Genomic DNA, 25357 nt, shown 5'->3' with positions numbered 1-25357 from the left:
TATCAGGCTCTGTTCTGGGCTCTGCAGAAGTGGGGAAATGCAGACGGCAGCGTCAACCTCTCCGAGAAGCTGGCATTCCACTGAAAGAGTCTCGTTCCCTTTTGGAATCCAGAATGGGCCAGGGATGAGGGCCAGGGAGGGTGGGGTGGTGACCACTTCCAGGAGGCCTGGGGTGGTGAGCTAAGAGGCAGCGAAGACAATTTGGGCAATTTCTTTGTAACCAAAGGTAGTATTAGCCTTTTCTTTTGGATGTATCAATAGTCTACATGGTCTGCCCACCTCTCCTGGAATGGGCCCACTTGCCAATAGCCCCTCCACGCTTGATCTGAGCAAGGGCGAGCATGAATGGAGGGGCAGAGGCTGCCTGGGCGCTGGGGTCTGGCTGTCCTGCACAGACTGAGGTCTCTGCTGTGACCCGAAACATGCACTCCACCCCCATGCCCACCACCCCCACCCCCCACCCGTGATCCTGCCCTCCCCGGCCTCTGCAGGGAAAGGCGAGGACACGCAGAGCAGATAAACAGAGAGGACATGTTTATAACAAAACAACCTCGCTCCAATGGACATATCTTTGGGGATCATGAATATTTTACTTTCAAATGAAAGCCTCTGAAAAAAAATTATATTATGTTTGAAAAGGCTAAGGAGGGAAAAAAAAGTTGACAGTAATGGACAACTTTAATACTGCAGTAACGTCCAGGAAGAAATCACTTGTTCCAATGAGATTCTCATTTTAATCTCAGCACCAAGCATCTCTGTAAGCGCCTCCACACCAGGGGGCAGAAGAAAAGGACAGGAAATGTGCCTGCCATTTGCAGAGGAGATGTAACAACAGTAATAATAACCAACGATGTGACTGGCCTTATTCATGTATTTCTTCTCTGGTTATAAACAAAAGAGTTGGAAATGCTCAGAGTAGGAAATTTAGAAAATGGAGAAGACTATAAATCAGAAAACAAGAATTTTTTATACAACCTCCACCTAAAGTTAACCACTTGCTGACATTTTCTCGTGTTTTTTTCTTTTTTATTCTTTTTAAATTATTTTATTGTTGTTCAAGTACAGTTGTCTGCATTTCCCCACCACCACTCCCGCCCCTCCCAGCCACCCCCACCTCCCTCCCCTGATCCCACCCCCCTTGGTTTTGTCCACGTGTCCTTTACAGTTGTTCCTGAACACCCTTCCCGCCTTTCCTCCATTATCCCCTCCCACCTCCCCTTGCTTCCCCAAAATATATTCTTTGGGACGTGAGTTCCAGTGAATTCTCTGTAGAAAAGGGGTTCCGCGGTCAAAGAAGTTTGCAAAATGCTGCACACCACCTTTGTGGAGCTTTTCCATGCACATTCATCTATTCAAAGTCCTGAGAAACTTTAGGGTTTCAAAGTGTTGAGCTTTGTTTAGCCGGCGTTTCTCAGTCTTGCTTGAAATGGGAAGCTTTAATGTGCATTTTGCACGATACCTGTGACTAGATCATGTTCCCGTGTCCGGAAACAGTGGCCTACACGGGGGCCAGCAGACATAAAGGGTTGGACGGCAACCGTGTTAGGCTTTTACTGCGGCCCCTGTTACGGCTGTTCCGCTCTGCCGCCGCCCTGGGAAGGCAGCTGTTGACAGTACACAGTGAACGGGCTGAACTTGAGTGACCCTGGTTCCTTACATACAGCATTTCCAGTTACCTGATTTGAGTCTCCTAACGGGCCTGTGGAATAAGGTCAGCAAAGGTTAGCGGCAGGGTCAGATGGGGAAAATGAGGCACCGAGGTGTCTCGTTTCCGGTGGCAAGTTGCCAACCCGGGCGGATGAGACCGCACATGCGCTCTAGTTCGCAGGGTACAGGGGCCTTGCAAGCTGTTGCGCAGAGACTAGAGGCAGCGTTGAGGCTGAAGCGGAGGCCGGGAAGAGGCCTGGAGTCGGGCTCCAGATAAAGTCGTCAGCCCCGCGAGAGCCCGCACTTCGAGGCGCAGCCCATGCCCATTTAGAAGAAGTGGCCAACACCCCAGCCTAGGACTGCAGGATGGGGGTGGGGGGTGCGACTCGAGGCCTCTAAATGCTGGGCTCACGCGGCCTTCTCGTTCCCTCCCCCAGGAGACATCAGGTATGACGAGGCCATGGGTTACCCCATGGTGCAGCAGTGGAGGGTCCGGAGCAACCTCTACCGTGTGAAGCTCAGCACCATCACCCTTTCAGCAGGTGAGGACCTCCGGCCCCGGAAGCCAGGGGGCTTGGCGTAATACAGCACCTGTTTCTGAGGACCTAGGGTGTGCCAGGCTCTGGGCTGGCACTGCGGAGCCCGCCACCCGGGAGCTCACAAGGAGAGCAAATGGACAAGCAGACGGACCGCAATATGGACACACCACGGTAGAGCCAGTACAGTGATGGGACAGCCACGGCGAGGAATATCCATTCTGGGAAGTCAGAGAGGCTTCCCGGAGGAAGGGGGACCTGAGCAGCGTGTGGGAAAATGAGCAGGAGGGAGGGTCAATGGCAATCTGTGCCCCCTTTCATGTTCTTGAAATAGTTCAAGTCTGTGGACGGCAAGTTCTCGGGCACTGACTCCTCTGGTGTCTCCCCGCTGATTTCTTTTCCTGCCCTTCTCTGCACAACAGTAACACATACGCCCTCCCAACACACACACACACACACACACACTTATGCATTGTTCACGCTTCCCCATGGGAACCCTGAGCCCGAGCTGGTGGTGACAATTTGTAGTTCCCGAAAGGGACAGGTTCTGTCATGCCTCTCTGCCTTTGCACACGCTGCCCCCCTGTCTGGACCTCCTTGCCCAGGGAACCCTGCAACCGTCAGAGGCACCCCCCGCATTCTCCCTTCCCCTCAGGATAACTCGAGAAATTCCCCCTGAGCCGCTACCTCTAGTGGAGCCCTAGCAAGTGCTTGATTCATAGCTGAATCGTTCCTGTCTCACCCGCAGATCTCAGGCTGCGGACGGGGCTTGGGTCCCGTGCGCCTATCTTCTCTGTCACGGAGAATCAGCACATGGTTGGTGCTGATGTTTCATGATGGAATTAAAAATATATAAAGGAAAATGGAAAAGTAAGGGATGGGTGAAGGATTTGGGAAGCACGGGGCCTGACCTAGGGTTTTCTGCCCTGGCCCTTACTTAACACTCGGCCAGTGGGTTATGGTCCCCGTGTGTCCTCGTGATCCACTGTATCATTTCTTACCTGGTCTTTTTCCGTGTCCTTTGTTCGTGAACGTGTCACTTGTTTAGCCTGGGAGTCAGAGGACTTCACCCTCTGAGAAGTACAAATAGTAATTATTAGTGACATCGGGCAGAACTTCCTAACACTTTATGTCTTAGGACTGATATCAGTCCTTCCAGGAAGGCATTATCATTCCTCTCTTTTTTCAGATAAGGCAACGGAGGGTCAGAGAGGTTAGGTGACTGGCCCAAGATCACACAGCTAGGGAGTGGCAGAACAGGAGCAGAGCAGGGATTTGATTACAGTTGTGCCTGCCTGCATAGAGAGCCACGGGGCATCTCCATGGTGTTATTTATTGCTTAACAGACACCACCTCATCATTAACACTGCTGTATTAATTACCCGGTTGCACGAGGTAACGGGCTGATGGAGAGAGATTGTTCCTCTAATCAGGCACCCGTTCTTTGAACGCTGTTCTGCTCCCCCCACCCACACCTTCACATCACACTTGCGAGAGAGACTGTGATGTTCCCGTTGGAACTACAAAGGTGGATCTGCTCTAATTAATCAATAATGACACTCCCGAGAACCCCCTTGTAAATAAAAACGTTGGCAAATTGGAGCTCATTTGTAATGCCGAAAAGAGCTTGCTCGTTTACGTTTTACTCTGATGTGGGATGTGGTGGAGTTGGTTGTTTCTGCAGAAATGGTGATTGGTGTGTCTGCCCGAGTGTTGAGCTGGGCCCCGGACCTGCTTGGGGTGGGGGCAGGGAAGGACGCACATGCCGACTCAGAGGCCAGTGGGAGGGAGCTCATGTTTTCGAGGTGGAGCACTGTGGAGGTACAGAGAAGAGTTACCTAGGCCAGGACTCTGGGAAAGACTCCTCAGAGGAGGGGTGACCTCTCAGGGTCTTGAAGCACAGGTGGGACTCAGGTAGGAGGTGGGAGGGGGTGGAGTTGGTAGCGCGCGCGCGTGTGTGTGTGTGTGTGTGTGTGTGTGTGTGTGTGTTGGAGGTAAGATAAGGGATGCAAATGAAGAAAGGGTAGTAGGTATCCTGTGTCATATTCAGGAGACATAAGAAAACTGACTTGGGTGGGGGTAAAGCCTGATGCAGGTGGCTCATAGGAGATGGCTTTGGAGGCCTGGGATGCTCGGATAGGGTCGCTGGTTGTATCCAGTGGCGGGAGGGGCCCAGGAATATCTTAAGGCTCCCAGAAGAACAGACCTGGGTGTTGGAGGAAGGCGAGGGAAGGGGAGCAGTGGTTGTGGAGTGGTTGCAGCGCCCCATGCTGGGCACCGAGGACTTAGGTCTCTTTGGCCATGGACGAAAGGCAGCAGAGCCGCAAAGAGTCACTTGGCAATGTACAATAGAACATACGGCTGTGTAGGGAGGCCGTGGCTGAGATAGAAAGGAAACTGGCGTCACAGGGAGCTAAGCCAAGAATCAGATAAGAGGAAGCTGAGTATCTGCCAAGCCCGGGCCAGGCCAGCCCCTGGGCTGTAGCTGTGGACAGGTCACGACCGGGATGACTGGGTGCAGGGGACAGTGCAAGCACTTGGGGGTGACAGCAGCAGTGGGCTGGAGTCCTAGCCACCCCGAGGGGCTGGAGGACCAAGGCAAGTCCATGTGCGGTCTGAGCTTTGACTTGCTCATCTCCACGGGGGGGGGGGGGTCACTGTGGTGGGCTGCACAGCTGGCGCCAGGGTTAAAGTACGCAAAGCGGGTGGAATGTTTAGCGGTACACCTGATACATGTTAGTAGCTTATCAGCTTTGATTTCCTGATTGTGACTTTCAGGCCCCTGTGATCCAGGGCACTGAGCATTAATTAGTCCTTCCTCCCCCATCTATTCCCTCTTGATCAGTGTCCTGTGCGCCCACCAGAGAGCGCGACCTCTGCTACGTTAGGTGAGGGAATGCTGCTCGTGTTTGGACTAGTGCAGCCAGCCCTCAGGCTGACGCTGTGGTGAGGGACAAGGCACCAGACCCACGCTAGAAAGAGGCCCCTGCCACTTACAATCTGCCAGCCACCAACCTCCACACTCTGACCACCTCCCCATGCTCGTCCTCCGTCCAGGCTTCACCAACGTCCTCAAGATCCTGACCAAGGAGAGCAGCCGGGAGGAGCTGCTGACCTTCATCCAGCACTACGGCTCCCACTACATCGCGGAGGCCCTCTACGGCTCCGAGCTCACCTGCATCATCCACTTCCCCAGCAAGAAGGTGCAGCAACAGCTGTGGCTGCAGTACCAGAAAGGTAAGCCCGGGGCGCTTGCTGGGGGTGGCGGCCATGTGGGGCGTGGACATAAGACTGCTGGGGAGATAGCCGACTCCTGGCTCTGCAGTGTGTGAACTGTGTGGCCTTGGGGCAGCCCCTGACTGTCTCTGGGCTTCATGGTCACCACGGACAGGACAAGGGGCCGAGTGGTGGTTTCTGAGTTTCCTCCAGCCAGGGGTTTTCTGAGCCCCAAGGCGGAGGCCTAGACTCCAGAACCCTGACCCTCTGCAGGCTCCCGTCTCCCACTCTCTCTCCTTGAAACCTCTGCCTGGGGGGAGGGCTGTGGGGAGGGGCACCTTCTCTCCAGGCTGGCTGGAAGAACCCAAGAAGAGCCCCAGCTCCTCTGGGAGCGACCGCCACATGTTCAAGGGGATGGTTTCAGGCCTTTCCCAAGGAGGGGTGTTACCCTCAGGGTGGTCACCAGGTCTTATCTCTCTGGGACTCTCAGCTATGACCACAACTGGAATCTCCCAAACCAGAAGGAGACCAGTCTGTGCCGCTCACTTGGAAAAGCCACTCCCCTCCCACCTCAGTTTTCCCTTCCTGTGACATGGGTACACAGGTAGATATTCTCGGCTACCTCCCACATTAAGGGGACGTATGTGCTGTACGTAACAGCATTTGGAGAAAGATAGAAATATCGCATCTGTGCGTTATGTATTTTATTAGGTCCATGTGTTCATACCCCCATTTCACAGATGAGAAAACGAGTCACAAGTATGCCAAGTCAAGTGCCCATAGGACAAACAACTAATAAATAACAGGATGAGGGCTACTTCCTGTTATCATTGTTACTGTTATTACCAGTGAGTTTGAAAAAGAAAGAGTGTGGATGGAAGGAAAGGGTAGGGAGTGATGTCAAAAATGTCCTTGCGCCTTGTTCCTGTGGCTCGACCAGAACTGGTAAAACCACGGAACATGGAGCCGGAGGGACCTTGCAGGTCTCACTGGGCCCAGCTCTCTGATGTCACAGTTGGGCAAACCGAGGCCCGGAGGGAGGAGGAAGCTTGCTCAGAGTCACCCGGCTGCACTCCACCCAGCGGGGCCAGGAGAGCGGGGGTGGGGGGTGCTGCACACTCCCCGTCGAGCGCCCCTCACGCTGCCCCTCATCCCCAACTGGGTGAAGCCCTGACCCACCGCCAGTGGCATCTCCAGAGCCTCCGTGTTGTCCTGCGGGGCCTGCTCCCCGGTGCGGTCCCACCCTCGCTGCCTCCTGTGTGCACTGTGTGGGGCTCGGGGTGGTTTATAGGCGCAGGGGACATAATTGAGTTGTCTGGGAATAGCTCTGTTTTATGGCTGTGACAATGACGGTCTTTAAGGAAGTGCATTAAATCAATAGAAGTCTCGTCGTGCCACCCTATAAATAATGTGATACATCATTAAGCAGGGCAATAAGCTTCAGGACTTTGAGGTAATACAATTAGGTTATGTTTATAAAAACCTTCGCTCATTCTGGCCACTGAACTACTTTGCCTCATCCCGCATGTGGGGCCCAGGACCCCGCTCCAACGCCAAATCCCTCCCCATCTCCACCCATAGCCGCCATCTTTTCCATTCCAGAAAAATCTCCGTGTCCGTATCGGAGACCACGGTGTCTGTTGCACGTAAGACGGGGAAGAGGGTGGAAAGAATGCAGCCGCAGCTCAGGCCTCTTCAGGACTCAAGGAGCCTTCCTGTTTGCCAAGAACTTGCTGGGTGAACTTGGCCTGGTAGCTTTTCCCTCTGGGCCTCAAGGGCAGATGAGCTTTTCTTTCTTCCCTTACCCAAGCTCGCTCCCAGGAAGAGCACAGGGAGTCACTGAGGCCCACGTAAGCCCGCTGTGTGACTCTTCCTCCCTCTGGCCCCGCCTGCTGTGGCCGCTCAGACGGAACATCAAATGCTATGGTTTGATGATATTTTTAATTTGGGGTTGATGCTGGGGAGGAGGTGGATGAGAAACTGGGGAATGTTTTTTTAATTTAAATTATATTTTATTGTTTATACTATTATAGTTGTCCGAATTTTCCCCCTTTCGTCCCCCTCCCCCCACCCTCTCAGGCAATCCCCACACAGTTGTCCGTGTCTATGAGTCATGCATATATGTCCGCGTGTTCAGAGGTGCTGGGAATTTTCCCTTGAAGAGTTGAAAGACCTCTGGATTCAGATAGAGTCGGTGACCCTTCTGTGTACGGCCACCAAGGAAGGGACCTGTGCTAAACGAGGGCCCCCTGGGAAGCAGGTCTGAGGAATCCGGGTGTGGAAGCTCATTGTTCTGGGGGCGGAGCTTGCGGGAAGAGCGCAGGCGGAGGAGCAGTGCTGCCGTGGGCAGGCAGGACCTCCTGTCCCCCTGGCTCTTCCAGAATCCCTCCCTGCCAGGTATCCCGGGTTGAAGGAGCTTCTAAGTCTCCTTTTCCTCCTGTGTTAAAGGAGGGGTAGTCATTCCTAGCATGGCTTTTGGGAGAATGAAATGAGATAATGTAGGTAAGATGCCTGGCATAGCGGGTACATGAACAACAGTAGCTTAAATTAAAACAAAAAAAAAAATTGTGGGCACCCGCTGAGGATTGCAGTCCCAGCCACAGCTCTTATTTCTTCCTGTGAAGTATCTACATCATGAGAAAGGACAATCCCTGCACATTTTCTTTCAATCAGAGAGGGTGGGGGTTCCGGGATTCTTTGAAATCTGTGTTCAGCTCTAAACAGTGGTATCTCCTTGACTGGAAGGCCAAAGAGGGAAGAGGAGGTAGAAAGAAGAGACCAAAACAGGGCAGGGCTAACAACCCCAGACATTTGCAAAGTACTTTACAGTTTATCATCATTAATCTGTCAGTTTCCTGCAGACCTCTGCCAGGTGCTCGGGTACCACAATAGACAAGATGTGAGCCCTGCCCCCACGCTGTTCATTACCAGCCTGTCTGAGCCTTCCAACACTGCATCATTCTGTTAAAGACTCTTTGTAACCCACTGATAGCTAGAAAGGGGGCAGGCTGGCACATGTAGGGAACACAGTCACTATCATGTGGGGGTTCTTAGCTTTCGATTTATGTGCTAATTCTGATTAATCAGGGTGGCTTGTCTAGACCACTCTGTAGAGGTAATTGGGATCATGGAGAAAGCTGTGATTAATTAGCACTGTCTGCTTTAGGAAGCAGGAATAGTGGTTCATACACTGTATTGTTTTTCCTGTAATAGAATGAAATAAAAGCTAGAACAACAGGCCCACCTTCTGACACTGACTCCAGAGGGGCCCTGGGCATGCCAAAGAGGACTAGAAAGATCCAGGCAGTAAGGTGGGGCTCTCTACTGTCAACTGGCATCCTGAGCATCTGGCTAGTCTGGAGTGGGCAGGAGCACTGGACAGGTCAGTTAGAGGGTATCTGGCAGATACTGAGAAGAGCTGGGTCCCAGCAGGCAACGTGATAAGTGTGGAGGCTATTCAGCCCATCAGGTCCCTTTAACTCAGGTCCCTCTGCTCCAGGGTGCACCCCCCCAGCACCGTGTGAAGTTTTGAGCCTCCTGCCCCAGCTTAATAGTTTTACTACATGCTTTTGTGTTCTGGATATACCTATATTTTGAAAAGTTACCTTTCTCCCAATCAGAGCTTCATTTCACTCTTTGACTCGATAGTCACATGCTCTCCCTACCTGTGATCTTGATACATGCATCCTAGATCATGATTAAAGACTCTCTGTACAAAGTTAGCCTTCCTCTGGCTCCCTTGGATAGACTTCCTCATTTGGAGACAAAGTGCAGGTTTTGTGGTCAGGTGGATCTTGGTTCAAATCCCAGTTCTACTTCTTAGCAGCCATGTGACCTTGGGAAAACTGATTGACTAAGATCACTTGTCCCATATGCAAAATACAGGATCCAATGAGCAAATAGACAGATCAATGATGGATTCATATAGCACTGAGCAGGGCACCTAATTATTATCTTGATTCAACCCATTTGTTATACAAGTAGTTGCTACATCCACTCAGGAAACCGTGTTCCCAGGAGTGTGTGTGTGTATATGTATGTGTGTGTGTGTGTGTGTGTGTGTGTGTGTGTGTGTGTGTGTGTGTGTATTGGAGCAGGGGAAGTTTCATGGCTGCTGATTACTCCCATCCCTTGTTACTTGACTCAGGACCAAGGACAGGGGCAGATTGGCCGGGGCTTGAGAGGGACCTGGGTGAGTTCAGCTGCAGAGATGGGGCCAGTGGAGAGGGATGGAGTTGTGAGGCTTTGCTGGGGAGATGTCAGAGGGCTCTGTGATCTGCACTTGTGTCATCCCCTGTCGTCCTCTGTTCTAGGTGGAGAGTGATGGAGGCAGAAACTACTAGTCGGATAGGTTTCCTGAATTTTTAGTTGCCTATCTTTTTCATGAAGAAATTGAATATGGAAGGTGAGGGATATGTGAGGGAAGGTGAGGGAATTCCTCTGTGAAGGAATTGTTTATTCTGGGGTGTGTGTGTGTGTGTGTGTGTGTGAGAGAGAGAGAGAGAGAGAGAAATCAAGAGACAGAGATAGAGAGGGACAGACAAACAGAAACAGAGACAGAGAGAGGTGGACTGAGGAAGACAGGAAGAAATAGAAACACAAAGAGACAGATGAGATGAACACGAGGAAATCCACAAAGAGAAATGGAGAGATAAAGAACATGTTAAAGAGAAAATGTATGCAATTAATATGCCTTTTTCAAGTTCAGAGACGTGGTGATCCTGCCAAGGGACATTCTGCATGCGAAGGTCGCACTGCTCTCGAGTTTAGATTGGGAGAGGCCATAGTATAGGACTGTCCCCTCAGATAAATGCCTGTTGCCACCTTTAAAAGATGTTTTATCTCTATTATAATTTCCAAAAACTGTCCAAGAGAATGAATTTCTGTATTTCCATTTGCATTACAATGTGCTTTTGAATGTCAGCTGCAACATTTCTAGACTACTCTTTAAAGGAATGTTGGCAGCTTGAAAGGCAGCCAGGGGGTTGGGGTGAGGAGAGGAGAAAGGGAGGAGGGAGAAATGTAGTCAAATGTCACCTCCTTTTGTGAGGACAGGTGTGGCCAAGGGGGCCGATGTACACCAGAGAACTCTCCTGGGCATTCATTTCCCCGAGGGAACTTGCTTCAAAGACAGCAACCAGACATGAAAGGAGTGGGTCTGGAGCTGAGCCCTGTGTGGGTGCTGATTTATTTCCCCGGGGACTTCGCCACCCAGGGGCAGTCTTCAAATCCTGTGTGTTTGACCTTTCGTTACCATTTGATGGAGTTGACTACTTCCTGCTTGAGGCATGGTACAGGTTTGCTCTGTGGTTCCCAATCGCTCGCCCCCGCTCCTACCTCTTCCTTCTCTGTCTCCTTTGCAGCTTCATCCTCCCCCAGCAAACAGTGTGCTTTCACAGGCCCCATCCTTGAGGCCCCTCTTCCTGGACTGCATCCTCTCTGTGGGGCATCACGGCTGTGCTCTCTGTTATTGTCTCTATGCACGTGACTCCCACTTCTCACCTCCGCCTCCCAGCTGTCCTCTGATATTTGCCATCATGCCAGCTCCCCTGCCTGTCCGCTTGAATTCTGGCCCATATTGTGTAGTCCCTTCCCAGTGTCCTTGTGAAAAGCAACTTCCTGCTCAAAGGCAGAACCAGACACGAACCAGACACCTAGGGACCTAGGAGTGCTTCTCAACATCTCCCTCTCCCTCACTCCTCCCACTTCCAAACCACCCCATGTCTTCTCAGTTTTAATTTCCTAGTGGCTCTGGAAGGTGCCTGCTTCTTTCCACCTAGCTGCTGCCACCCCACCCCAAGCTGACTTCGTGTCTTGCCTGGAGTCCAGTGCTGGCCTCCTACTGGTCTCCCTGCATCCACTCTTGTCCCCCATCAGCCCAAACCACACTATAGCCTTGGGATCAGCCAGGGTTCTCCCAAGAGACAGAACCAAAGGATAGGTAGGTAGGTAGATAGATATTATCTAAAATATTGATATATAGCATATATATGGTATATTCATATATATGGAGTATGTATGAAATGTATATATTATACATACATGAGGAATTGGCTCATGTGATTACAAAAACTGAGAAGTTGCAAGCCAAGATCCGCTCAGCCGACTGGAGACCCGAGGGAGCCCATGGCATAAGTTCCGGTTACAAAGCTGGCAGCTAGAGACCGAAGGACCATTGTTTCAGTTCAAGTCCAAAGGAAAGGAAAGACTGATGTCCCAGCTTCACACAGTCGGGCAGGAGGAGCTCCTTCTTATTCCCAGGAGGGCAGCCTTATTGTTCTGTCCAGGCCTTCAACTGATGTGATGAGGCTCACCCACACTAGGGAGAACAGCCTGTTTATTCAGTCTAGTGATGATCTTGTCTAGAACACCCCTCACGAATACACCCAGAATAATGCTTGACTACTATCTGGACATTCCATGGTCTAGTCAAGTTCACACACAAAAGCAACTCTCACGGAATGTCTCCAAAACATGATGGCGTGTTCCATCATGCCACTCCTTGGATGAAAACTCCAGGGTGCCCTGTCATTGCCCTTGAGGCTGATTTCCAAACCTCCCCCATGGCCCTCTCAGAGCTGAGGTGTCCCCAGCCATCCTCTCCAGCCCCACCTGCGCTCACACTCTCTGCCTTCCGGTCACACTGAGCCTCACAGCTCTTAACCAGAACATGGGCCAGAGATCTCAGCCTGGCTGCGTTTGTCTATGCAAAGCCCCAGGGTGGTGGTGGGGGGATGGCCCTCCCCCTCCCCCTCCCCCTCACCTCACACCTCTGCTCCTGTGCAGGTGCTTATGGGGTCGCCCTAGCTCTGGGGCAGTGTTTTTTTTGTGTAACGGGCAGATATCCCTGAGGTTAAATGTGGACTGGACACTCTCTCTAGCCTGCAGCACGCCAGAGGAGAGAGCCGACTTATTTCTCCTCAGAACTATGCAAAAAGACGATACAGGATGTGGTTCATTTAACACAAATAGGCCCATGAGAGTGTCATTTCTGCCAGATGAAATTACCAAAAAAAGCATTTGTTCTCCGGTTTAGATTGAGTCCATCTGGAACGGAACACCCTCGTCTTTTTCCTATTGGTGCGTACCAAGAATAATAATCCTGCGCGTGTGCTCAGCGCGTTGCCTCTCACAAAGCACTTCCACATTCATTAGTTCGTCCCATTTCCTCCTCATAACAAGCCTGCAGGTAGGCATTCTCGTCTGCATCTCACACTTGCGGAAACGGAGGCTCAGAACGGTGAGAGGAGTTGTGGGCATTTACCCCGGGGAACTTGGCAGAGCAGGGATTTGAGCCCAGGCTGCCTTAATCACAAAGACCGTGTTCGTCCAACGGTACGCCACAGCAGACTCAGGGAACCCTTGAGAAGTTGGCATCCAGCCCAAGGCACCTGTCTGCACTTCCGAGGAGAGACTCCGAGTTTTAGACCCTCAACTTGGACAGGGGTTGAGATACCTTCTTTGTGCATGGGTACCCCTCAGCACAACTTGCTTCTCTGTCCTAACTTTGGGGCAGCATTGCAAGGGAAAGCAGAGTCCTAATGCAGAGCTGGAAGAGGCCTCAATAGTCATCACCTGGGCCTGAGCTCCTCTTTCTGTGCTAGCCATGATCAAGTGATAGTTACGGCCTGAAACTTGACATTGACAGAGGTTCCGGGTCAGGACCAAGCTTGGGGGAAATAATGCAGAGGCCATGTAGCCATGTCTGTTCTGAGTGTGAGAGCAAGAAATAGTGACTCATGGGTAAGGTGTTTCCCATCCCCGTCTAGGCTAGACATCCCCCTTCTACAGATGGGAATGTTGAGGTCGGTTTCGGTAATCAAGTAGAACCTGCATTTCTTTGCAAAGGAGGAAATTCAATCACTAGCTCCAAGCAAGGTTTGGTCTCCCCCCTCCTGAAAACTCAGAGCAAATGCAGGCTCCAGGTTGCCAAAGCTCCCACATTCTCAGAGATGGCAGAGCGGTGGATGGCCAGACGGCCCATTTTCCCGTTTCCGGGCATACAAACACACACACACACACACACACAGATGGTGACCCTTGAACATCACAGGTTCAGACTGTGTGTTTAAACACCACAGGTTCATTTTATGTGGATTTTTTTCAATAAATACTATGAATGTATTTTTTCTTCCTAATGATTTTAATAACATTTTCTTTTCTCCAGTTTACTTTATTGTAAGAATACAGTATATTCCACATACATACAAATATTATTATACACACGAAATATGTGTTAATTGACTGTTAGGTTATCAGTTAGGCTTTGGGTCAGCAAAGCTATAAGCAGTTACATTTGCAAGGAGTCAAAGTCATGCACGCACAGGCGCTGGGTGCCCTTAATCCCTAGATTGTTCAAGGGCCAACTGTACCTCGTTACTGAAGCACTGGAGACCGTCCCCTTGGTCCTTTTAGTCGGGGGAGCGATGAGAGATAGCCACTTTGTAGACGAATGACCCTGATTCCACTTAGGCTGGCCCAGACCACTCTTGTTCCCCGTCACAGCCCCATTCCCAGGAGGCAGTGCAGAGGCTGAGGGAGCAGGATTGTCAGACCCTTCAGTCTTGCACTAACAATGTGCACTTTCCCTGGAGATGAATACGGAGCTTTTGTTCTCTTTCGGTCTCTCTCTGCCTTCAGCCCCTGAGTGAGAACACAGTGGTCTGCAGGGAGCAGGGGGACTCAGATGGAAGCTGTTGCCTTCCCCAGCTCATTATCTGCAGGGCAAACCCACCAGCCTGAGAGCAGCCTCACTCCTCTGGCTACAGGGGTGCTTTCCCTCTCCCTCTGCCTCTCCTGTCCTCCTGCATCCCTCCTCACCCATTGTCCTTCCACAACAGGGCTTTGAGCCCCCATGTATGTCAGGCCCTATAGCTGGTGCTGAGGATGCCAAGGTGAGACACACTCTCTGCTCTCAAGGAGCTCAGTCAAATGGGAAAGGTTTTCAACAGAGGACAGTCCAATGTGAGCCTTTTAATAAATGCTGTGACGGAAGAGGAAAGCGTAAGGTGTATGTCTGTGTGGGAAGGGTCAGAAGTGGAGGAGGGGAGGTTGGGAGATGGGACCCAAGGCACTTAGAGTGGGCTGGGGATTTTCTTGGGGGAGACATTAGTCCAAGCAGAGGCCCCCAGCCAGTGGGGGCATTTGCCAACTGGAGGTCCGGGTGGGGTTTCCGGGGGACAAGATGCAAAGCTGGATGCGCGGGAAAGCCTGGCGAATGCCGCCCTCTCTGACCTTGGGGAGCAGCGTGCCTGAATGCCCTTGGGTGCCCCTGAGGGATGCTGCTGTCTTTTCTTTTAGAACTCTGCTTGTCTTCGAGCCTTTGTCTCCCAGGTCTCCCAGAGAGACTGCCATTGTCTCTGTCCATGGCTGAGAGCCCAGGTTTAGGATCTCCAAACGCCTGGAATAGTGAGAACCAGGGGCCGGATTGGGAGGGGGATAGCTGAAAAGACACCTGGACCTTCCAGGGTAGTTATGAAGGTGATAGGAGGTCCTGTGATTAGCGGATAGGAGCTCAACACAAGTCAGCCTTTGTTGCCTGCTCCTCACCGAAGGCCCACCTTTCAACGTGAAACAACAACCCACACACCAGCTGTGTGTGAGTCATCTGTCCCATGTGCCAAGTGTGTGACTTAAGGTTAACTGAGCATCAATTTGTTCATCTGTAAATGGGTATACTAATGCTTGCCTCACAGTCCTATTATGAGAATTAAATGAAACAATATTTCTAAAGTGATTATCATGACATCTGGCGCATAAGCAATGCTCAGGAAATGCTACCTGTTATTATTACCAGTTATTATGAAATGCTCTTAAGTCAGCGGTGATTATTATTACTATTAGTTTTCCAAAACAAAAAGCCTGATGATGTAGCACTTGCCAATCCTGAGTACACTGGGCTAAGATATAAGCCCTCTTCCCTCCAGGACTGAAACCGTGGCTGCTTCTCCCTGGCTAACCTGCCTGTTTGTGAACCGAGTCCTGCCTACACCTGGAGATGGGGGTGCAAGTCAAAGCCCTCAGAAAGCACAGCCCACAGTCCAGCGGTGGGGCCAGGAGATCACGTTTGCACAGCTGAATCCCAAGCCTGTGCTCTGGTCAAGAAGAATGTGCAGTGGTGTGTGTGTGTGTGTGTGTGTGTGTGTGTGTGTGTGTGAGAGAGAGAGAGAGAAGAGAGAGAGAGAGAGAGAGAGAGAGAGAGAGAGAGTTGAGAGAGGGATAAAGGAGAGGCAACAATGACTGACTTATATTGAGTTCCTACTATGGGCCAATTAATCACATGACCCCAGTTGTCTTCATAGCAACCCTATGAGGCCAAGAGAATTATTCCCAGCTCCCAAATGAGGAAAAGTCATCTGCTCAGGGCCCCATGGCTGGTGATAGGCAGAGGCAGGATTCAGCCCCAGGACTGTCTGACTCCGAAGTCCACGTGCCCTCCCGGCTCCTTGTAACAACATGCTGTGTGCCGGGAACTGCCGCACGCCGGGAGGCGCCCTGGGCGCTTCTCCTACACCACCTCATCTGATCCTCACAGCAGCCCTCTCACCTGGTCTCTGCTGCCTAGGAAGCTGAGGTTCACGAGGGGGTAGGATATATACTTCAAAGGCATGGCTGGCCAAAGATATTCTCTCTTGCCTTCTCTTTCTTCCATCTTTTCTTCCTCCAGTCCTCTCCCCATCTACGTTTTGATATTACTTAACCGCAGTGGGCACTCCAGAAAGAGCTCTGTCTGAGAGGCACTTCTCTTCCCCCTGCACTGATCACGAGTCCGTGTTCAGGAGGAGTGAAGAGGCAGGCAGACCAGCATGACTCCAGCCTGTGTGATGCGGGCCAGCTGCCTCCAGATCCTCGTTTCCCGGCACCACTGTGGCTGTGGGTCAGGGTGCAGGCTCTGCCCGAGCCAGGCCTTGGTGTTGACTTGACCACTGATCCATTGGGGAGGAGCTGGCCTTGACCGTCTTCATCTGACACAGCAGTCTTAGACCCCAGGGGTTTCTCCTTAGAGTACTTGGGGGTCTGTCCATCTCTCTTCTCCCATTCCACAGGTGCCCAGGGAGATGGGAGGATCATTTTGGAGATCTTGGTCCAAGAAGCCCCTAAGGTCTAGGGCAACAGAATCATTGCAGTTTACAACTGGAAAGATCCTTAATTCACTACATATATTAATATAGTAGTGAAACAGGGCTCCAGGGAGAATAAGCAATTTACTCAAAGAACGCTTTTGTAGTGAAAGGATTAGAACTCAAATGAACTCCCTCTCTTCCCTCCCTCATCCAAGGAAATGCGTTGAAAGGCTATTTGAGACCACGTGTCCAAAGGTATCTCTTTTTTGTTTGTAACAGTTTTACTGAGATACCGTCCATGCCACACAATCAAAGGTATCCTTTTGAGCCTTGTCTTCCAGCGGTGACTTTGCACCAAGACAAAAATTTGATTGAGTTTTCCAGAAGGGAACACATCACTTAATCATTTTATAGATGAGAAGACTCTCTAAGGAAAATGCCGTCTGAGGGATGCGCTCCTCCCGCCTTTCACCCACATCCCGTGTTGTGTTGCAGCTGCAGTCAGTGATTCAGGGAGGCGGCTGGTGGGAGGAGCAGGAGGTGGCATAACCAGCTGGTGCAAAGTGTGACCCAAAGTGTTCATCTGTATCAACGTTCGAACTCCACTGGCCCCTGCCCTGGTTTGAGCCAGCAACAATGTTAGTGCCTGCTTATGTTTTGGGCGCTGTGCTGGGTGTCGTAGGCGCAACACTGAGCTAAATGTCACGCGGCCTTCGCAGAGCTCAGCCGGGTCTTGGAGAGAGATGGGTAGTGAGGCTATGACAGTGCAATATGCAAATGCCGGAAGGAAGAAACCCAAAGTGTGACGGGGCCCAGCTGACTTGAACTGTGTGGTGGGTCAGGAAGGCCACCCCCGAAAACCTGGAGGAGGTTAGATTCATTCGGTAGGCAGAGGTGAATAGAGAGAGGGAAAGCGATTTTGGTAGCAAGAAAAGTGTGTACAGTGACTCCTAAAATGAGGGAGGGAAATGTGGATTCCGCAGATCGCCAGAGGGGGAGGGAGCAGTGATGAGATAAACCTAGAAACGTAGTTTGCCAGGAACCAAATCCCGCTGATGCGTGGGCCACGTTGAGGAATGTGTCCTTTTATTAGGAGCAGTTTCAGGCCACTTAAAGGTTTTATGCATTATTAGCGTTTGCATTTCAGAATCTGACTCTGGCTGGTGTGTGACAGGCCTTGATTTGGGAAGGGAGGAAGTGTATACAGGATGCCAGATTAGGGGTGGGCAGGTGAGTTAAGAAGTGGTAGCGGTGTTTCAGGAGAAGAACACATAGCAGCTTATACTTTAATCGTTGTGAGGACGAAGAAAAGAATAAATGCACGTGAAAAAACATTAAGTTGCTAGTTTGATGGGAACTCTATGATTGAATGGCGGGAGATGAGAGGGGAGAGAAATGATTGGATGTGGGGACAGGGTTTCTGGCTTACGTGCCTGAGCCCATGCTGCTGTTCCTTTAAGAGGAACAAAAGAAGAACAGCAGGTATTGGAGAGTCCAGTTCAGTTTTAAATACGCTGCGTGTAAGGCCTCTAAGCGATATCTTCACGTAACACACCAGCTCACAATTGGCACGTTACTTGGCCATATAAAGCAAGCAGTTGGGCACGGGCACACATACACACATGCACACGCACACACACACATGCACTCTGCAGGTTTGGGACCTGGCTGTGTAGATAATTGAAGTCGTAGGGGAAAACGGTTATCTTCCAGAATAAAAATAAAGTTCCCCTTTCACAACTCGTGTCCTCTGGGAGCTCCGTCTCTCCTGCCACACCCGCTATTGTTTCTGAGGTTTTATTTACAGAGGCACTGAGGTCATTCAGAGTCTGCCCCCACGGCTCCGTTGGGGCCAGCTTTTACTTGAGTAAAATGCTGTGGGACGGTGCAGAATAGTCCTTGTGCATACCAGTAGGCTGGAATTAATATTCGCCGTTTCACCAAGGAGAAAAACAGGCCTATTTGGCCACAGCCTCCAGAGCAGAAGGGAATAACGGAGAGTTTCAGGGTTTTTGCTGTATCATGTGTTCCTTTCATTCAGCTGGCAATTCATTAGCCTTCTGTGGAGGGTCCAGGGCCTCTGTGCCCACGTGTAGGTGTCTTTTCTTCCAGTGTGTCAATCACGGCCAGTTTCGTTCTCCCAGATGCAGCCCCCAGCCTCGGATCGGGGGAGGGGCGGTGCATGCCTGCTCCCTGTGCCCTTCGAGCCATGCTATTTTTAATTTAACTTTATTTCTGACACTTTTACAGAATCATTAAATCTGCCAAACATGTTTCAGATGCTTGGGCCTGAGAGATGTATTATTCCTCTTAAGTGTAAATATTAAATGCCATTTCATAAAAACACATGGTTTTATTCATGAGGTTGCTCAGAAATGAAATACGCAGTTTTCATTTATCACATTATGATGTTGTTTTCCATGTTTAACTCTGAACATTTGTTGTCACTGACATCGCGAGATGGGCTGCCATCTAACGTGTGGCTCAGAGGGTGAAACCGATGATGCCACACACATCAAGAGGATATGAAAAGATGTGTCACTGTCATAGGGAAGTTTTCCGGGGAGGGCAGAGGTCCAAGAAGGGCTGGAGAGACAGGGAGAGGAGCCTGGCTTGGCTCTTACGGAATGGCTGGGGGACGGAGTGGGGCTGGGGTGGGTCCCCACATGCTGGCTGGCTGGGGCTTGCGTGGTTTGAACCTCTGTCTCAGGCATCAAGGGTGAGAGCACCTAGGCTTCCTTATCAGCTTGCCAGGATGCGGGGCCGAAGCCGGGCGAGTAGTGGGGCTTGAAAGCCGTCAGCAGGCAAACGTCAACAGTAGAGCCAGAGTCTCTATTACAGTTCACCCTGAATGTTCGATCGCTGAGACGTGCGGGGTCTCATTTGATTGGACTTGAACTTGTTTGAGTAAGCTCTCGTGTCACTCGATGAGGCCTGCAGCCTGCGGGGGGTGAGGGGTGGAAGGTCCCCTCAGCTGTACGAGAGCCCGGTGTATTTTGTGTATTTTGAGGAGTGAAACGCTGCTCTGGTCACTGTCAGTAATGTCTGAGGGGAACAAGGTGTGTCTTCACGGAGCCTTCCACTGAGGATCTGCTGTGTGTGGAGACAGGTGTCCCCTCGATTGATGATGTTTTTGGTGTCTGTGGGACAAGAGGGTCCCGGAGCTGTTCATCCCACAGCAGCAGCCGTGGTTGGGGAACGGTTGCTGCCATCGACTAGACCAGTGAGCAGGCCCCTGGCGATGGCCCAAGAGCACGCAGGATGTGCCAAGAGGCTGGCTGACTGTTGCCCAGAGCATCCAGCGTGACGTTCACCCCAGGGTGCTGCTGACCCATGGGCCCTGTCCCATTCTCAGGAATGTCCCAGTCAAGGACCACCAAGCGGCAGCTCTCCAGCAAACGCCATCACATACGGTGGTGACACCACCTCTGAAGTATATAAACTTTCCTTGTTCACGTGGTTGATTGAAAGGGACTCCCCAGATCGCCAAGGGACCTGGAAAAGGACCGAGGGTGGGGAAACATTCCCTCTTACATATGGGAGACACCACAGGGCCTGGATTTGGCTCTTTCCGGTAGCAAGAAGGCCTTAGTGGTTGCGCTGAGTGTTCAGGGTGCGGCTTCCATGACCCGAGTCATAATAGGTAGCTGGGTACGTCAGCCCGGTATGCGGCCAGCGGTTGCACATTAATGGCGTGCATGTAGCGTGGAGCTGAGGAGTGCGGCTCCTTGTCCCAGACGCCCATGGGCAAATAATGGCTCTCATGTGTGGTCCAGAGGCCCCAGGAGGCATGAGAGGACATTGCTAAAGACTCTGCAGGGAAGGAGTCTCCGGGTGTCTCTAATGACAGTATCTGCTGCATTGCAGTTTGGGCAGATTCTAGAGCCTTCCTTCTCTTGCACAGGATCCCAGTCAAGTCGGGTCACTTGGCGAGTAACAGCATGAATGGACTTCGAGTTTGTTAAAGAAATATGTTGTCGCCAGACCCCAGAAGGCCTAGAAGAAGCTGAGTTTGTTTTAACATTGAAGATGCTGATTTTTGACAATCATGGATGGAATGGTCCTCAGCTAAATGTTTACAAATTCCACCAAGGTGGCAGGGTGGCAGGGCCTTGTGCTCTGTGTAAGGCAATGGCCCATCCCTTTCTGAGCTCTTTTGTGAGTGTATGTCCTCAGTGAGCGTGTCACACAAATCTGCGTGGAAGGGATGTGATAGACGTGATGTCCCTATTGTGCTCCCAGAGGAGCTGGGCACAGGTGAGATCTTGTCTGTGAAGACTGTGTGTGAAGGCATGACAGTTGAGGTGCTCATGGGTAGCCAGGGAAAAGGGTACCATGTGCCTTTGAAGAGAAAGGCACACTATGGCGGAGAGGTTGGTGAACTGGGAATGAATGTAACATATTAGCTACATCTATGACTGCAAAGTCTTGACCAGTTGTTGATGGGCTGGAATTAGTACTTTCAATATTAGGTGTGGGGGCCTTCATGGGTGGGACCTCAGCTTTAAAATCTTGCCGTATCCATCATGAGACGTCATTCATTCTTCTCTGGCTTAAGCACAGGATAAATTGGACTATGAAATGGTAAAACGGAGGGGATAAACACTTTTGTCCTAACTAGGTCTTTTATGCGGGTTTCAAACCTCAAAGGCCCTTGTTAAACTGGGCCATATTAAGCTCGTTAAGCAATGGGAGGAGAAGGTCCGTGTGGTCCCATTTTGGCAAGCCAGTTGTGCCAGAAACTTAATTGGACTTTAACTTATTACTGACTGGGTCAAAGCGTTCATGCCCACTATGGGGTATTTTAGGGTAATGGGTGCTGTAGCTGTGGGGATATTAGGCAAGGCGGTAGTTACAATGATTAAGGTGAGGTGTACCTATTCATCCTCCTTACGTGTCCTGCAGTGTCCTCAGTAACTGACCTTGTGTTTCAGGGGGCAGTGGTGGGTTTTGAAAGCTCTCAGCATCAAACACTGAAAAAGGGAGTTAAGACTCTGTTACAACACTGTATCGAGGTTACAAAACTCATTTGGCTTAGGCTTTTGAGGGGAAGCAACTGGATATTATTTCAGGATTTTTAAAAGGCAGGAAATTTATTTCTGAGACAAAGGTCATCAGGTATTCCCATAAGGAGATAAGGTACAGTATGGGGGTTTGGGGGTGCATTTTCAAACTACACCTTCTCCCTCCACCTCGGCCCACTCAGGTCTCCGGGGACATTCTTGTATGCACCCTGCCAGCACCATGAACATGAACCCTCATGGAGCCATGGCTACTGATGGGAGCCATACACATGGCATAGAGCAGGAAGAAGAGAGACAATGGCAACTGAAAGGAAGGGTCGTGGACAGATGGATCCTTTAGACCCTGCAATGCCTCCTCACCCTTAGGTGGTTTGAAATTCCTGCTGGTACCAACCTCTCACTTTTCCCGGTGCTGTCGCACCTTTCTCCTTGAGACTCCCTGCGTTTGCAAGGCCCTTCAGCGGCCAGGGCCTCCCCACGAGAAGTAGTCTTTTCTCAGACACATGGTACTCCATTTCTATCTCATATCATTTATATTATTCTTTGGCATATTGGTGTTATTTTTTTACATACCTTATCTTTCCAGCCAGACCACAAGCTCCCTGACTGCAGGATTCATGATCGATTCGTCTTTTCATTCATTACTCATATAGTTGCTGCTAATAGCAATAAATAGTAGATGCCTTATACGTGTTAAATGAGTAAATGAATAAACGAATGAATGGGATTTCAGATCTGAACATTGTGTGAAGATACACAATGGCATTGTAACCAGGTAAACTGAGTCAATTGCCAAAGCAAATTCTTGGTTTCGTCTATATAAGGAAAGACATGCATTTGACTTATACTCACACTCATACAAACTCTTCATGTTTTTAACCAGGATTTCAGCGAGTTACTAACTGATTTCCCTTTGAGGGAAATAGACAGTTTTTCCTCGCTAGTTTCATGTAACCCTTCTGTCACAAAAATGTGGGTAACCTTGAGATCCATGTAGTTTATTATAATATAAAAATATTTACCACTACTGAAAGTTTATGACATGTCTGGAAGTCTGCTACTTAAATCCATTATTTCTTCAGAATAATGCAGTAAAAAGTATCATTTTTATCACTAATGAGGAAACTGAGGCTCCGAGGCTAAATGACATTGTGGTCATGCTAATAAGTAGGGGAACCAGGACTAAAGTCAGGATATTAACAAACTTTGGATTTCTAATTGCGTCGAATTGTGGACCTTTCTTTCAGGTGTGTGTGTGTGTGTGTGTGTGTGTGTGTGTTTCCTCTTCCTGTATTCATGTTTCTTTTTCTTTTGCTGGTTACTGGATATGGTTTGATGGGCAGGTGAGGTGTTGGGGGGAGAGTTTTCTTTATCCTGCTCATACTTATAAGTTTCTTCCTCCAGAGAGTTGCAAAAAATTGTAAGCTACCATATGGTATATTACCTCTAACCTAACCATGAGATTTATGGTTTATTTTAATTTTTGTAATTGTTTGAGTTAATGAATGTTGACCTGGAGGGAAAAAAATCCTTTTATGTTAGTATCTAGCCATTTACAGAAATAGCTAAACATGCATACTTCAGTGTTTAAATATTTTAATGAAATAATGAGCCTTTAGGTTTTCTGTGGAACCTTCCTACTGGGATACATTGTTGAGAATGAGCTTTGCCTCTGCCCCTCCAGCAACCACCCTTTTCCTCCAATAGACTTTTAAATTAAGAAGCCAAGCAGGGCAGTTGCATCACCAATGCAGATCAGGAATCTCCTCCTGATGTTAAACAGAAAAATGCGCATCAGCTCCGCAGGAGAAGGAAGCCTCTGCCCCATGCAGTGGAAGTCACATTTTCTGAGCACCTCAGGAAATTGTCCGAATTAGATACTTTTACATATGCCATCCCATTATTTTCTAATTCTTGCAACAGCCCTTTAAAATATAAGCTACCATTTCATTTCACAAGGTGAGGAAACTGCAGCTGGACAGAGTGACAATGGCTAGTAAATGACCCAAGGTCACATTAGTTGGGATAGAGTAAGCAACTGGACCAGGGTGGGGCTGCCAGGGTCCTTCTGCTACTGCAATGTAAACACAACAAAATCACAGCGGGGATTATGCAAAATCACTGGGGGGAAACTCAACTACAATTGTAGCTAAGAAATTAAAACCATAGAGCCGCAAGGGGATTTTAGTGATATTCAAGTCCAGCCTCCTTATTTTAGAGAAACTGATGCAGGAGTGTGGCGATCACTTGGGGCCACGGAGCTAGTTAAGAGGCAGAGCAGCTATTCAGACCCAAACCAAGCCTGGTGATTTTCCCACTGGAACATACACGCAGTCGATCCTGGAGCTGCCTCACCGACTTCAGACTTAGCCGGAGTACCATGAATATTAATGATATTGACAAGATAAAGCCGTAGGTCTGGATTCTAAGTGTGTATTTTGCTAAACAGCCTCCTAGCTCATCACTGCCATGCTTGTAAAATTCATCCAGGCATCTCCTGTTTCATATCCGTAATTATCTGGAGATCCCTTGAGGGGCTGCACATCCTGAGTACTAATCAGCAGCCTAGCCAGGTGCAAGCTAGAGAGCCCTGAGTTTCATGCTAGGCTTCGCCTTCCGTTTCCCCTCCTGCAGAGCAGGGTAACACTTCCCTTTTCGGAAGCCATTCATTAGTCCTAGATTAAAAGTACCACTACTTAAGCATGATTTGCGCTGCCCACAGGAACACTGTGAGACTTCAGCCAAGTCTATGCTACGGACTGGAATAATGGAGTGCCCCTCTGTGGACTCTTTCCAGCGGCAGTATGCATCGTCTGAGGGCCTCACAGTCTCTCAGACACTGCCTGTGCCTGGCCTTCGAGGAAGTCCAGGGCAGTGCAACACTAGGTTTCAAATACTAAAGACAAGAAGTACTGAGAAAATAATTTATGAGAAAGTAGACACGTTAATAATCAGTTATCATTCTTCTTTTCTGAAACCTGGCACAGTGCCTGGCTTACAGTAGGTACTCAATAAATATTGAATGAGTCATTGCTCCAGAAACCTTATAGTCTATATAACTACTCAGAATGATAAAGGAAAGCAGGGTCTTAACCAACTGGTAAATCATTTGTTTGCCTTTAGTTTTTTTTTTGGGGGGGGCGGGTTGTTTTTTAGTATACCTTATAAAAGGGCTTGCCTGAGAATATTTACCCAATGTAAGGGGGCTGTGTTAGGAAGACTCAGGTCACTGGAGGATCCCTCACCATCAAGTCAAGTCAATAAGAGCCAATTAAAATCTGAGGACATACTCCAAATTAGACACTATGTTATGTGCTTGTCGCTAAATACTAAAGTTAGTCCTCAGTAAAGCTCAGGTATATGGGTCAGTAACTGCAACATAATTATTTATACAGTATGAGAAATGTGAAATAGGTAGAGCTATAGTAAAAAGGAACTGGTGATCAGATATATTTGGGACTTGTGGCTGGGGGAGGTGATGCCAGAGAAAGGTTCTGGTTGCCCAGTAGGAATCTGCAAAAAAGTGAAGATGGAAGGTATTGGTTGGAGTAGTCAGGCAGCTTCACGACACTCTTTTGAACAACTCAGTGAAAGAAGACAGTGATTGTGCCCAGGCTGGTGTGGCTCAGTGGATTAAGGGCTGGCCTGCAAACCGCTTTTGGTTCAATCCCAGTCAGACTGGGCATGTACCTGGGTTGCAGGCCAGGTCCCCAGTCGGGGGCGCTCAAGAGGCAACCACACACTGATGTTTCTCTCCTTCTCTTTCTTCCTCCCCCTCTCTAAAAATAAATAAAATCTTTTTTTAAAAAAGCTAAGAACTCACCCAAATTATAAAAAAAATTAAAAAGACAGTGATTGCTCTCATTTATTG

At 49.7% G+C, this 25357-nt stretch overlaps 1 protein-coding gene across 2 annotated transcripts in view; it reads left to right on the top strand.

Moving 5' to 3' along the window:
- Positions 1 to 25357, top strand: part of ASTN2 (astrotactin 2) — an 821211-nt gene that overhangs the window by 583217 nt on the left and 212637 nt on the right. For both annotated transcript variants that reach the window (XM_045840430.1, XM_045840429.1), the window contains exons 15-16: positions 2085 to 2189; positions 5241 to 5420. In XM_045840430.1, coding sequence (XP_045696386.1) covers positions 2085 to 2189; positions 5241 to 5420 — 285 coding nt within the window. The remainder of the gene's footprint in view (positions 1 to 2084; positions 2190 to 5240; positions 5421 to 25357) is intronic.

The sequence above is a fragment of the Phyllostomus hastatus genome, unplaced genomic scaffold, assembly GCF_019186645.2.
Source record: "Phyllostomus hastatus isolate PE091 unplaced genomic scaffold, TTU_PhHast_1.1 phas_contig_34, whole genome shotgun sequence".
In the NCBI taxonomy this organism is placed as follows: domain Eukaryota; kingdom Metazoa; phylum Chordata; class Mammalia; order Chiroptera; family Phyllostomidae; genus Phyllostomus; species Phyllostomus hastatus.
Note: the sequence above shows the minus strand (reverse complement) of the source record. Positions and strands in the feature narration are given on the sequence as shown.